The sequence below is a fragment of the Garra rufa genome, chromosome 7, assembly GCF_049309525.1.
Source record: "Garra rufa chromosome 7, GarRuf1.0, whole genome shotgun sequence".
In the NCBI taxonomy this organism is placed as follows: Eukaryota; Metazoa; Chordata; class Actinopteri; order Cypriniformes; family Cyprinidae; genus Garra; species Garra rufa.
Window position 1 is genome coordinate 45377207 of NC_133367.1, and position 15240 is coordinate 45392446.

At 32.1% G+C, this 15240-nt stretch overlaps 1 protein-coding gene across 1 annotated transcript in view; it reads right to left on the minus strand.

Moving 5' to 3' along the window:
- acap2b (ArfGAP with coiled-coil, ankyrin repeat and PH domains 2b) overlaps positions 1 to 15240 on the minus strand; it is an 88542-nt gene that overhangs the window by 44121 nt on the left and 29181 nt on the right. Inside the window, exons 3-6 of the mRNA XM_073843906.1 lie at positions 11249 to 11368; positions 7784 to 7837; positions 1191 to 1249; positions 1 to 60 (exon numbers count right to left, since the gene is read on the minus strand). The exon at positions 1 to 60 is cut by the window's left edge and continues 124 nt beyond it. Coding sequence (XP_073700007.1) covers positions 1 to 60; positions 1191 to 1249; positions 7784 to 7837; positions 11249 to 11368 — 293 coding nt within the window. The remainder of the gene's footprint in view (positions 61 to 1190; positions 1250 to 7783; positions 7838 to 11248; positions 11369 to 15240) is intronic.

Sequence of the window (15240 nt, forward strand, 5' to 3'; positions counted from 1 at the left end):
TCTTTCTCCTCGCTCACTTTGTCAAACTGTTTCTTAGCTTCTTTGAATTTCCGAAGGTCCCTGCGCACAGCAATACCATTCCTTAAATGTGCACTCAAGACTGCTGAAACCGTGCCATTATAAACTCTGGCTTTAGCCGAGATGAGACAAATGGCTTTGTGCATGGAGTCTATTGATAAACAGATGGAAATCAGTTTGGCGGCAGTAAAAGCAAATGGTCTGTACTTATAAAATGGATGACAAACTACCACAACATACATTGTTTTGGTGCAGAAACTTATAAAAGAACCACTTCAGTGATTTTCACAATTGATAAACCGATATATCGGCCTCAGCGATACTTGGACTTGAAAATATTTAATTGTACACATAATTTAAAACACATATTGCCATTAAATTGGTTATTAAATTGGTCAGCTACTCTTGATAATGGCATCAGCTCTTAAAAAGCATAAACTAAATACAGCTGAAGTCAAAAGTTTGCAGAATCTGCAAAATGTTAATTATTTTAGCAAAATAACAGGGATCGCACAAAATGCAGTTAAACTGCCTACTGTTCTTCTAAAAAATCCTTCAGGTCCCACACATTCTTTGGTTTTCCAGCATTTTTGTGTATTTGAACCCTTTCCAACAATGACTGTATGATTTTGAGATCCATCTTTTCACACTGAGGACAACTGAGGGACTCGTATGCAACTGTTACAGAAGGTTCAAACACTCACTGATGCTCCAGAAGAAAACACTATGCATTAAGAACCAAAGGGGGGAAAACTTTTGAACAGAATGAAGATGTGTACTCTTTTCTTATTTTGCATATATATATATATATATATATATATATATATATATATTTTTTTTTTTTTTTTTTTTCTTAGTACTGCCCTTCAGAAGCTACAGAACACAAAATAAGTTTAATTTACCCTGATTCAAAAAGTTTTTGAATTTGATATTTTAGTCTTGTGGACTATATGTTAATGTCTTCAGTGTGAAATATCTTCCTCAGGTCAGTACTAAATAAAAAAAATAATATGCATTTTGTATGATTGCTCTTATTTTGCTAAAATAATTAACATTTTGCAGATTCTGCAAGGTGCATGTGAACTTTTGACCTCAACTGTAGTACATTTTAGTCATTTTGAAAGTTACTAAATTAATAATTAAGCGAACAGAATCAATATTATGATACTCACTCTCGAATGAATGTCTGGAGCTGTGATTTGATTGATCGTTGTGCTTGGTCGAATAAAATCTGCCAAAAGTAATAAAGAAAATGAAGCCTTACAATTATTTCAATAACAATTCACAATATATTCACCATTTATTTAGTCACCATTACGACAATACTACCATGAAGCATCAATTTGAAAAGAAAGTAAATACATAAATAAATATAAATATATATATATATTAGGGCCGGGACTTTAACGCGTTAATTTAGATTAATTAATTACACAAAAATAACGCGTTAAACTTTTTTAACGCATTTTAATCACACTTAATTTTGCACCGCGGAACGTTTCTCACTTGATGAGTTTCAGCGGACCGATTATACTGGAGCACCAACTAGCGTTCAGACCATAGACTGTAAAAAATATGGACGTAGTATCTGTGACGTCACCCGTAGGATTCTGAAGCGCTAATTTGAAGCTCATAGTGGGCGGGATTCGGCCGTCGCCATCTTGGAATCGCGTCATCGCGCGTCACTCCCGGATAATCAAAAATGGGCAAAAAGGCGGGATGTGGGTGGAGCTGGTTGCTGAAACCACGCCCGCCTAGAGCGACAGTGGTGACAGCAGCGGCGATCCCCCTGTCACTCAAGTGACCACGCCCTTAATTATGCTGAACTTTAAGGCTTAATATAACTTAAACCGATGAGTTATAAAAAAAATTCACCCCCCTCACAGTTGACATGAAGGGAAAAACTAGCTATATAGACCAAAACCATTTATTGAACCAGGCTGTAAACATACTTTTTTCTGCTGTAAAGTTGGGCATTTTAACATGGAGTGTCAATGGGATTGACTCCCTTTTGCAGCCAGCCTCAAGCGGCCAGTCGATGAATTGCAGTTTCAGTCACTTCCGTGTTGGTTTCACGAGGGAGACCGGAAGGTTGCCCCTTGGTTCAGACAAAGGAATGCGCATATCACCGCAGCACATCGAGCCTCAAGTATCACCTCAATGCTTTTACAGAAGGTCTACCTACCTATAGGGTACCTGAATTTCTGAAATGTAGGCTAGTATATTTCTAAATATCCCAGTGTTTCCTCTACCATTATCTTAGGGGGCGCGTTTACAATGTCTCCTCCAAGAAAACACGGACTGGATCGCGGACTCCATTCATAAAAACCGAATTTACTATAGCGCGGAATGCCACGTAAATTCGTCGATGTTTGGATTGATTAATCAAAAGTTGGTCTGTCACTTAATTCAAATCGCGATATGGACTAGTGTCTGTCAAAACTGAAATGCAAAAAGACCGTTTTAATATGAATCCTGCATGTTCCGTTTGTATCTGTATGTATGAATGGTGGAGACGTGGTTTTTTTTTTTAATACACGCATACTAACTAGCATCATATCATACTTCACACACAGAAACTTCACGGCAACCTGTCAAAAAAGTACGGTTTAACATGAAACAGAACAATATTCCTATTTAAATAATTGACAAAAAAACTATATATGATAAAAAATAAATATAACAACAAGTTTAACCACTTAATTGTAGAAAAAAATACGACAATTATTATTTAAATGTTAGATTATTATTATTTATTGATTTTAACAGCAAACCTCTGTTTGTTTGCCAAAAATTAAAAAAGGTTTATTTTTCATTTGATTAAAAATAAATAAATGTTTATGCTTTCATTTGATTATGAGAAAAATTAAAACACACAAGAATTTCTTTAAAAAAAAAATAGCAAAAGATTGTAAAGCCTTATTGTTCAAAATGTTAAAATAGAGAGTTTTGGACTTATTTTTTCACTGAAATAAATGTTTTCGTTATTACACAAAGTAGGGTAAAGTACCGAGAAAAAAAAGTATGGGAACCTAGGGGAAACACTGTATCTCCTATTGCTACACTTAATGGCAATATTGCACTGGTCTGTTGGACTTGGTTGAACAAAAATAAACAATATTTTGTTGCTTAAGTTTATGTATTCAGTCATTCTTCAATGGTATACTAAAAATCCATATGAAAAAACGTACTTCTCACTGTTCTCAGGTCAAATATTTATATGCGATTAAAATGCGATTAATTTCGATTAATTAATTACAAAGCCTTTAATTAATTAGATTAATTTTTTTAATCGAGTCCCGGCCCTATATATATATATATATATATATATATATATATATATATATATATATATATATATATATATATGTGTGTATATATAAAAAACACAGTGCCCTCCACTAATATTGGCACCCTTGGTAAATATGAGCAAAGGTGGATGTGAAAATAAATCTGCATTGTTTATCCTTTAGATCTTCCATTCAAAAAATTCACAAAATTCTAATCTGTCATTGAAGTCAATCAATAGAACCTAGGGGTGAAATCTCATGAAATAAATGCTTTTCCCTAGTTCACGTTGGCCACAATTATTGGCACCCAATTATTGCAACGCCCTTTTCCCAAGATAACAGTTTTGAGTTTTCTCCAACACTGTCTAATGAGTTTGGAGAACACCTGACAAGGTTTCACATTTCCTTCAAACAGAATGTCTCTCTTCCCAGCTTAATGTTGGTGGTGCTTCTCTTCAGTTTCTATACAGGGTTCAGGTCAGGGAACTGGGATGGCCATGGTAGAAGCGTCATTCTGTGCTCAGTGACACAATTTTGTGTTGATTTTGATGTTCGTTTTGGATCATCGTCCTGCTGGAAGATACAACCATGGCCCATTAGAAGATTTCTAACAGAGGCAGTTTTGATTTTTAATCTGCTGGTATTTGATAGAATCCATGAAGCCATGTATCTAAAAAAGATGTCCAGGAGCTCCGGCAGAAAAATAGGTCCACAACATTAAAGACCCAGCAGTATTTTTAACCTCTCCGCACCAAAACCATCTGGAGGGTTAGCTGCCAAAAAGCTCATTTTTAGTTTCATCTGACCATAGAAGCCAGTCCTGTTTGAAGTTCCAATCATGTCTGACAAGTGAATATGCTGGAGTTTGTTTTTGGGGTGAGCCAGGAGGATGTTTTCTTGAAACCCTCTGGAACAACATGTGGTGATGTAGGAGCTGTTTGAACATTTTATTTTAGGCTTTCTGAGCCCAAGACTCAACAATTCTCTGCAATTCTCCAGCTGTGATCCTTGGAGAGTCTTTGGCCCCTCAAACTCTCCTCCTTATCGTGCAATAGGATGATATAGACACACATCCTCTTCCAGGCAGATTTGTAACATATTTAGTTGATTGGAACTTCTTAATTATTGCCCATGATGGTGGGAATGGGGATCAATGCTTTAGGTCTTTTCTTACAGCCACTTTCTATTTTGTGAAGCTCAACAAACTCGTTCTGCACATCAGAACTACATTCTTTGGTTTTACTCCTTGTGATGGATGATTAAGGGACTTTGGCTTTTGTCTTCCTCATATTTATAATCCTGTGGAACAGAAAGTCATGACTGGACAATTTTATACTCCCAGTCCTAGCCGATGGGAATATACTTTAGAGATATTTTACTTGGACAAATTTTCAGGGGTGCCAATAGTTGTGGCCAACGTGAACTAGAGAAAAACATTTATTTCATAATGAGACCCCCCCCATTTTCCATCGTTTAACTTCAATGAAAGGTTAGAATTTTGTACATTTTTCAAATGAAAGATCTGAAGGATAAAAGATGCAGATTTATTTTTACAGTCACCTTTGTTCATATTTACTAAGGGTGCCAATAAATAATAAATACCATGTTGAGTTAATACGTGTTTTTGCAGTCACTGCCATTGCCACATTGAAATTTCATACATGAACTAAATACTACTGCAAAGTCTCAACATACTTGGACTTGTTTTTAGAAATAAACATTTGTGAATATAAATTGTGCTTATTTATAAATCGACTTGCCAAAAATGCTTACAATTGACATTGTATTTTTTTTTAATTTACAGGTGTTGGTCATATAATTAGAATATCTTTAAAAAAGTTGATTTATTTCACTAATTCCATTCAAGAAGTTAGACTTGTATAATGTATACATTCATTCCACACAGACTGATATATTTCAAGTGTTTAGTTCTTTTAATTTTGATGATTATAACTGACAACTAATGAAAACCCCAATTCAGTCTCTCAGAAAATGTGAATATTACTTAAGACCAATACAAAGAAAGGATTTTTAGAAATCTTGGCCAACTGAAAAGTATGAACATGAAAAGTATGAGCATGTACAGCACTCAATACTTAGTTGGGGCTCCTTTTGCCTGAAGTACTGCAGCAATGCGGCGTGGCATGGAGTCGATCAGTCTGTGGCACTGCTCAGGTGTTATGAGAGCCCAGGTTGCTCTGATAGTGGCCCTCAGCTCTTCTGCATTGTTGGGTCTGGCATATCGCATCTTCCTCTTCACAATACCACATAGATTTTCTATGGTGTTAAGGTCAGGCGAGTTTGCTGGCCAATTAAGAACAGGGATACCATGGTCCTTAAACCAGGTACTGGTAGCTTTGGCACTGTGTGCAGGTGCCAAGTCCTGTTGGAAAACGAAATCTGCATCTCCGTAAAGTTGGTCAGCAGCAGGAAGCATGAAGTGCTCTAAAATGGTCCTCAGAAAACACAGTGGACCAACGCCAGCAGATGACATGGCACCCCAAACCATCACTGACTGTGGAAACTTTTCACTGGACCTCAAGCAACGTGGATTCTGTGCCTCTCCTCTCTTCCTCCAGACTCTGGGACCCTGATTTCCAAAGGAAATGCATAATTTACTTTCATCAGAGAACATAACTTTGGAGCACTCAGCAGCAGTCCAGTCCTTTTTGTCTTTAGCCCAGGCGAGACGCTTCTGACGCTGTCTGTTGTTCAAGAGTGGCTTGACACAAGGAATGCGACAGCTGAAACCCATGTCTTGCACATGTCTGTGCGTAGTGGTTCATGAAGCACTGACTCCAGCTGCAGTCCACTATTTGTCAATCTCCCCCACATTTTTCAATGGGTTTTGTTTCACAATTCTCTCCAGAGTGCGGTTATCCCTATTGCTGGTACACTTTTTTTTCTACCACATCTTTTCCTTCCCTTCGCCTCTCTATTAATGTGCTTGGACACAGAGCTCTGTGAAAAGCCAGCCTCTTTTGCAATGACCGTTTGTGTCTTGCCCTCCTTGTGCAAGGTGTCAATGGTCGTCTTTTGGACAACTGTCACATCAGCAGTCTTCCCCATGATTGTCTAGCCTACAGAACTAGACTGAGAGACCATTTAAAGGCCTTTGCAGGTGTTTTGAGTGAATTAGCTGATTAGAGTGTGGCACCAGGTGTCTTCAATACTGAACCTTTTCACAATATTCAAATTTTCTGAGATACTGAATTGGGGTTTTCATTAGTTGTCAGTTATAATCATCAAAATTAAAAGAAATAAACACTTGAAATATATCAGTCTGTTTGGAATGAATGTATACAATACACAAGTTTCACTTCTTGAATGGAATTAGTGAAATAAATCAACTTTTTGAAGATGTTCTAATTATATGACCAACACCTGTATTTGTTTATGTATTTAAAGAAAGTGAAAGTACAATGTACATAAGCAACATGAATGCAATTCAGTGTACTTGTATCCAACCTTTTTGACATATTTAGACTTAAAAGGCGTAAACTGTTTTTTTTTTTTTTTTTTTTTTTTTTTTTTGACGTTTAAGACCAGTGTTTATTAGATCAAGTGTGTGATTGATGAAATAACCCAGAAGTCCAGATGCATTTGTGCTTTAAAGATCATGTGCTCAGCTCTTGCTCAGGAGGACTTTAACCACAAGTCAGCTGACCTCAGCACAGACCTAAACACTGACTCATAGAGCTCCAGCTTCAACCCTGAGGGAGGCTCTGTTGAGGCGTGAGCACCACAGAATCATCCTTCATTATTAGGAATACATAAAGCCCAAAAACATGAAGGCAAGCTCAATTTGTAACTGCACAACTTTGATTTCACGTGTACTGTAGTTGAAATTAAAATCACCCCCGATTGCCGCCACTAGAGGCGCTATTGCAGGCATTATCAAAACTGTCCTGTTCTATGCTGCCCTCCAAAGGCAAAGTGCAGTAACTACGCCAACACTGAAACTGAGAAAAATGGCTGTAAAGTTTTTACGCCAGGTAATCAAACATGTTGACGCTCTCGTTTCTCTGAAACGGGACAAAATTGAACCAGGAGACTTTGCCACAAGACAAAACAGTTGTCACAAAGTCCATTTTAAGCCTTAACTCAATGTTGACCAAATGTGTAGTTACTGTGCTTTGCCTTTGGAGGGCAGTATGGTCAGTTAGACGTGAAATGAATTGAGAAACAGCTTGAGGACATTCTCGGTTAGAGTTAACTGCATAAATGTAACTCTTCAAAACACATTTATAGCTCAGTTACAGTTCACAATTGAATCAACATTATAATACAGCAGCTACTGACTAAAGAGGGAAATGTTAGTTTCATGTGGTCATTTCTCCTGAAGTCAACCTTTTTAGCACTTCAGCACATTTTAGGGTAGCGTTTTGCAGAGATACACACAAAAAAATGAGAAAAAGGAGAAGTCATAAACAATAATGCAATAAGGCAAAAGCTTCTTGGCCTGATTTTCTTACTGTGTGATAGTTGATCATCTCTTGAAGATTCTCGGCAAACTTGCTCAGACTGGACTGTGAAGAAATCAGAGAGCATTACAAAGGTTAGCAAAGAGACTACAGATTACTGGAGGAGAAGAAAGAGCATGGCTGTTTATCACGAAACTAAAAAAAAAAAAAAAAAAGTCACATTTGACCATTAAAAAAATAAATAAATAAAAATGACATAAGTTCTAAGTTCCCATATTAACTTTAATATAGTTTTACAAAAGTAAATAAATACATAAATAAATAATTACATTTTTAGTTTTTAGTCAGTTCAACAAATACTACAATGGTGTGCAAATGTTAATTTGAATAATAATCAATGGCAATTTAATTTTTTTTTTTTTTTTTTTTTTTGCATTACAGTTGTTAAACCTTCAAAACAAATTTAGACTTTAAAGAATAGTAAATAGGATTGAGAAAGTATTAAAATAATAATTGTTAAAAAGTGAGATTTTTTTCCACTTATTTTAGCAAAACTGTATGAAGCACCAACTGGGTAAAAAAAAAAAAAAATAACAATAAACTGCATGTTTTTATTATTATTATTATTTTTGCAAAACAGAGTAAAAATAAATAAAGGTTGTTGCAACTTTTTAAAATCGCACAATTCTTACTTTTTTCTCAATTGCAAGATAAAAACTCATAATTCTGACTTTTTTTCTCAGAAATGGATGACACGAACTCACAATTGAGAGAAATAAAGTCAGACCTTTGATACAAATTCATAATTCTGACTTTGAATTGTGAGATAATTTGATAATTATTTATAAATGCATGTTTGTATCTCGCAATTTCGTTTTCTAGCAATTGTGAGTTTGTATAGTATCTCGCAAATCTGACTTTTTTCCTCACAAATGCAAATTTGTATCTTGCAATTCTGACTTTTTTTCTAGAAATGGATGATATAAACTCGCAATTGCGAGCAATAAATTTAGAATTGCAAGACAGACTCATAATTCAGACTTTTTTTTCGCATAATTGCGAGTTTTTATCTGGCAAATCTGACTCTTTTTTTTTCCAGAATTGGGTGATATAAACTAGCAACCGCGAGAAATAAAGTCAGAATTGCAATATAAACTCATAATCTTGACTTTTTTTCTCCAAAATTGATGATATAAACTAGCAATTGTGAAAAATAATTTTTCACAAATTTGACTTTTTTCCTCACAAATGCAAGTTTGTATTTTGACTTTTTTTTCAGACAATTATGTTGAAAAAAAAAATATTCTCACAGTTGTGAGTTTATGTCGCAATTCTTCTTCTTTTTTCCAGAATTGCGTGATACAAACTCACAATTCTGACTTTTTTCTTTGAATTGGGTGATACAAACTTGCAAATGCAAGAAATAAAGTCAGAATTGCAAGATATAAACCCATAATTGTGTCCATTTTTCTCAGAAAAATGGATGATATAAACTAGCAATTGTAAGAAATAATTTTCCTCACAAATGCGAATTTGTATCTCGCAATTCTGACTTTTTTCAGGCAATTCTGACTTTATAAAAGTCAGAATTATGAGATGTAAACTCGCCACTGTGAGAAAAACGTTTTTTTTTTTAAAGTCAGAATTGCCTGAAAAAAGTCAGAATTGCGAGATACAAATTCGCATTTGTGAGGAAAATTATTTCTTACAATTGCTAGTTTATATATAGTTTATAAAAGTCAGAATTATGAGATGTAAACTCGCCACTGTGAGAAAAACGTTTTTTTTTTTTTAACTATATATAAACTTGCAATTGTGAGAAATAAAGTCAGAATTGCAAGATATAAACTCAGAATTTTTTTCTCAGAAATACTTTTTTTTTTGTTTCTCTACGTTTTCATTTTGACCTTCATATATTGTTTTACAAAAAATAAATTAATTAATTAAAATGACAATTAACACATTTTTTTTTTTTTTCGTCAGTTCAACAAATACTACCATGGTGTATAAATGTTCATTTGAATAATGCTCAATGGTAATTTTAATATATTAATTTTTCTGTTAAATTACATATTTTTTTGTATTATAGCTGTTTAACCTGCAAAACAAATTTAGACTTTAAAGAATCGAAAAATAGGATCGTAAAAGTATTAAAATTGTGATTTTTTGCAAAAATGTATGAAGCACCAAAGGGTAAAAAACTAAAAGATGAATAAAACAATAAATAAATAAAAATAAATTACAATTTCAATTCATTTTGCAAAACTGTATTGTATGGAAGCTCATTTCGAAATAAAAAAAACTAACAACTCTGACTTTTTTCTCAGAATTGCGTCATATAAACACACAACTGTCAGAAATAGTCAGAATTGTGAGATAAAAATGGAAATAAATAAAATAAAAATGAGATAAAAACTTTTTTGGTCCTCGCAATTGCGAGTTTGTATCTCAATTTTTTAGGCAATTCTGACTTAAAAAAAAAAAAAAACCTTTTTTCTCACAGTTGCGAGTTTACATCTCACAATTCTGACTTTTTTTTCCAGGATTGCGTGATACAAACTGGCAACGGTGAAAAGTTGCAAAACTGTATGGGGGGGGGGAATGTTTTGCAACTTTTTTCTTCTTTACAAATACAAGTTTGTATCTTGCAAATCTGACTTTTTTTCTCAGAAATTGATATCAACTTGCAATTGTAAGCATATTTTTTCCAAACAAATGCAAGTTTGCGTCTCGAAATTCTGTTTTCTTGCAATTGCGAGTTTGCAAATCTGACTTTTTTTCCCAGAACAGCAAGTTTGCATCATGCAAACTGTAAACTCGCAACTGTGACAAAAAAGTTTTTTGTTTTTTTTTAATTTTGAAAAACTATGGGAAAAAAAAAAAACTCACAAAAGTATTGCAGTCTATCTAGAAAATGTGTTCACTTACAAAAATATTGCCTTTCCCTCAAAAAAAAAGTTGCATTCGCAACATTTAAATTTAGGATATTATTATTTCCATCACAAAAGTTTTTGCAAGCAAACACCATGTTTTTCGGAGAATGCAAAATTTCACAAGTGAATGCAAACATTCCTGAATGCAATAACATTTGGTTATTTGTAAGTAAAGAAAACAAAATCAAACATATCCAGGATATGATCAATAATACATGTCATGTTTGGTTCTGATGAAATTGTGGAGGCATTAAAAACAAAACCAGCTTGGGAAACACTAGTATATACCTGCACCAGATGCATATAGAAGAAAACACACTGGTATCTTTTCATAGTACAATGGAGCGCTCACAATGGATATTTCAAAGAAACAGGAAAGTAAATATGTGAAGGACAGGAATGCTGGTATGCAGCCAATGTTTCTGTGTGAACACAAACCAAGCTTGCTTTCAAACGATCACTAAATAAACAGAAGTCTTTCAATTGGCACATCTACAGCAAGCCAAACAAGCTCTAGACGCTTCTGCTCCAGGGACAGGTTCATGTGTTTGGGGCTAATGAGAGCTGATTGGTTATTACTCACCTCGATTACGTCGTCTTTGGCAGACTGCTGTGCCAACTCACGGATCCCGTTCACAAACTGCTTGTTGGCCGTGTTGTACGCCTTCCCAGCATCGATCATCCCAATGCATAGTTTCACCAGCTAAACAAAACACACAGTACACAGATCTGTAAATATACAGTAAACATGAATATAAAATGTAAGTAAATGAAACATTCATGTAAAGTATATAAATATACAAATGTGTAATTAAAATTCTGAGTTATCAAGCTTGTTATCAACCGTCAGGCAAAACTGAGTGCTTAGAAATCTGGTTTGCACTTTTTTTTGTAAGTGGTCAAAAAAAATAATATAAAGTCTAATTAAGCGGTTTGTCAAAACAAAATACGCAATAAAAAGCAATTTAAAAAACAGGTCATAAAACTGCTAAGAAAAGTAGTAAAAAAAGACAAAAAATAAACAAAAAAACAAAAATTAAACAAAAGAAAAAACAAACAAAAGCAAACAAAAAGGTAAACAATTAAGTATGATTTGTCCTTTGTCCAAACAAAATAAAAACTATCAGGTTATAAAATAAAGCCTGACTGCTAAGAAAGGGGTTGGTACTTTATTGGTCAAAAGAAAACAAGACAAAAACAAAATGAAACAAAACACAAAAAAGACTAAATGAAACAGCAAAACAAAAACAAATTAAAAAACTAAAAAATCAAATCAAAAAAAAAAAAAAATACAAAATGAAACAACAAAACAAAAACAAATGAAAAACCAAAACAAAACCAAACAAAATAAAACAAAACACAAAATCAAACAACAAAACAAATAAAAAAACAGCCAGGCCAAACCAAACAAAACACAAAAATCAAGACAAAAATACATTTTAAAAAAGAAAAGCATCCCAAAAAAAAAATGAAACAACAAAACTAAAGAAAATCCAAAACGAAAATCAAACTAATTACAAAAAATCAAGACAAAACAAATAAACAAAAAAGAAAAACTAAAAAGAAACAAGAACAAAATTTGACAAAGTATATAAATATAAAAATGTATAATTAAAAATCTGTGTCATTTTGTTTCAGCTTGTTATCATCCGTCAGGCAAAACTGAGTGCTTAGAAATCTGGTTTGCACTTTTTTTTTGTTAGTGGTCAAAAAAATAATAGTAGGTTATAAAATAAAGTCTAATTAAGCGGTTTGTCAAAACAAAATACGCAATAAAAAGCAATTTAAAAAACAGGTCATAAAACTTCTAAGAAAAGTAGTAAAAAAAGACAAAAAATAAACAAAAAAACAAAAATTAAACAAAAGAAAAAACAAACAAAAGCAAACAAAAAGGTAAACAATTAAGTATGATTTGTCCTTTGTCCAAACAAAATAAAAACTATCAGGTTATAAAATAAAGCCTGACTGCTAAGAAAGGGGTTGGTACTTTATTGGTCAAAAGAAAACAAGACAAAAACAAAATGAAACAAAACACAAAAAAGACTAAATGAAACAGCAAAACAAAAACAAATTAAAAAACTAAAAAATCAAATCAAAAAAAAAAAAAAAAAAAAAAAAATACAAAATGAAACAACAAAACAAAAACAAATGAAAAACCAAAACAAAACCAAACAAAATTAAACAAAACACAAAATCAAACAACAAAACAAATAAAAAAAACAGCCAGGCCAAACCAAACAAAACACAAAAATCAAGACAAAAATACATTTTAAAAAAGAAAAGCATCCCAAAAAAAAATGAAACAACAAAACTAAAGAAAATCCAAAACGAAAATCAAACTAATTACAAAAAATCAAGACAAAACAAATAAACAAAAAAGAAAAACTAAAAAGAAAAAGAAACAAGAACAAAATTTGACAAAGTATATAAATATAAAAATGTATAATTAAAAATCTGTGTCATTTTGTTTCAGCTTGTTATCATCCGTCAGGCAAAACTGAGTGCTTAGAAATCTGGTTTGCACTTTTTTTTTGTTAGTGGTCAAAAAAATAATATTAGGTTATAAAATAAAGTCTAATTAAGTGGTTTGTCAAAACAAAATACACAATAAAAAGCAATTTAAAAAACAGGTCATAAAACTGCTAAGAAAAGTAGTAAAAAAAAGACCAAAAAAAAATTAAACAAAAAGAAAAAACAAACAAAAGCAAACAAAAAGGTAAACAATTAAGTATGATTTGTCCTTTGTCCAAACAAAATAAAAACTATCAGGTTATAAAATAAAGCCTGACTGCTAAGAAAGGGGTTGGCACTTTATTGGTCAAAAGAAAACAAGACAAATACAAAATGAAACAAAACACAAAAAAGATGAAACATCTAAATGAAAACATCAAAAAAAAAAAAAAAAAGAATTCCTTTTTAAAAAAAAAAATAAACAACAGGAAAAAAAAAAACTAATTCAACCAAAAATACAAAATGACACAATGAAACAAATAAAAAACAAAACAAAAAACAGCCAGGCCAAACCAAACAAAACACAAAAATCAAGACAAAAATACATTTTAAAAAAGAAAGCGAAGAGAAAGAAAAACATCCAAGAAAAAAAAATTAAACAACAAAACTAGAGAAAAACCAAAACGAAAATCAAACTAATTACAAAAAGCAAGACAAAACAAATGAACAAACAAAAAAAGAAAAACTAAAAAGAAAAAGAAAAAAAAGAACAAAATTTGACAAAGTATATAAATATAAAAATGTATAATTAAAAATCTGTGGCATTTTGTTTCAGCTTGTTATCATCAGGAAAAACTCACAAGTCTGACAGCTTAAAAAAGTTGTTTGCACTTTTTTGTTAGTGGTCAAAACTCAAAAGTAAAAAAAATAAATAAAAAGGTTACAAAATAAGGTCTGATTGTTTATATAAGCGGTTTGTCAAAACAAAATATACAATAAAACGCAATAAAAAAACAGGTCATAAAATTGCTAAGAAAAGTAGGTGCTTTATTGGTAAACAAAAAACAAACAGAATTGAAAAAAAGTAAATAAACCAAAGAAAACAAAAAGAAAGAAGGAAAATAAACAAAAACAAAAAATTAAGTATGATTTGTCCTTTGTCCAAACAAAACATGCAACTGAAAAGACAAAACCAAAACAACAAAACAAAAACAATCAGGTTATAAAATAAAGTCTGAGTGCTAGAAAGGTACTTTATTACTCAAAAGAAAACTAGACAAAAACAAAAAAATAAACAACAAAACAAAAACAAATGAAAAAAAAAAAAACAGAAAACAAAAATAAAAAAACAACATAAAATAAACTAATTCAACCAAAAAAGACAAAATGAGACAAATAAAACAAAACCAAACAAAAGAACAAATGAAAAACCAAAGCAAAATCAAACAAACCCAAAAAATAAATAAATAAAGACAAAAAAAGAAAAACAAAAAACAAACAAAAACAACCAAACAAAACAAACAAAACAAAATTAAACAACAAAACAAAACTATCAGGTTATAAAATAAAGTCTGACTGCTAGAAAGGGGTTGGTACTTTATTGAAAGTTTTCAAAAAACACAAAAAAGACAACATTACAAAATGAAACAAACGAAACAAAAAAAAAAAACGAAAAACAAAAGAAACAAACAAAAACAAAAACAAAAACAAAAACAACCAATCAAAAAATAATGAAACAAAACAGGTTATAAAATAAAGTCTGACGGTTAGAAAGGGGTTGGTACTATATTGGTTAAAAGAAAGCTGGACAAAAACAAAATGAAACAAAAAAACAAAAACAAATTTAAAAACTAAAAACCAACCAAACCAAATAAAACAAAACACAAAAATCAAATTTAAAACAAAACAAAAAAGCAACAAAAGACAAAACTAACTCAACCAAACAAACAAAAAAGACCAAATGAAAAAGATATAAAAATTTGTATAACACATTGTCTTGTCAATCCATCAGTTCACATTTACAACTCTATGTGTTTGCTGCTTAAAACCATGGATTGATTTTTTTCACATTGGTCTTTCTGACAACAGCAGACGAACAAACTGATTCAAAATGTCAGATCGTTC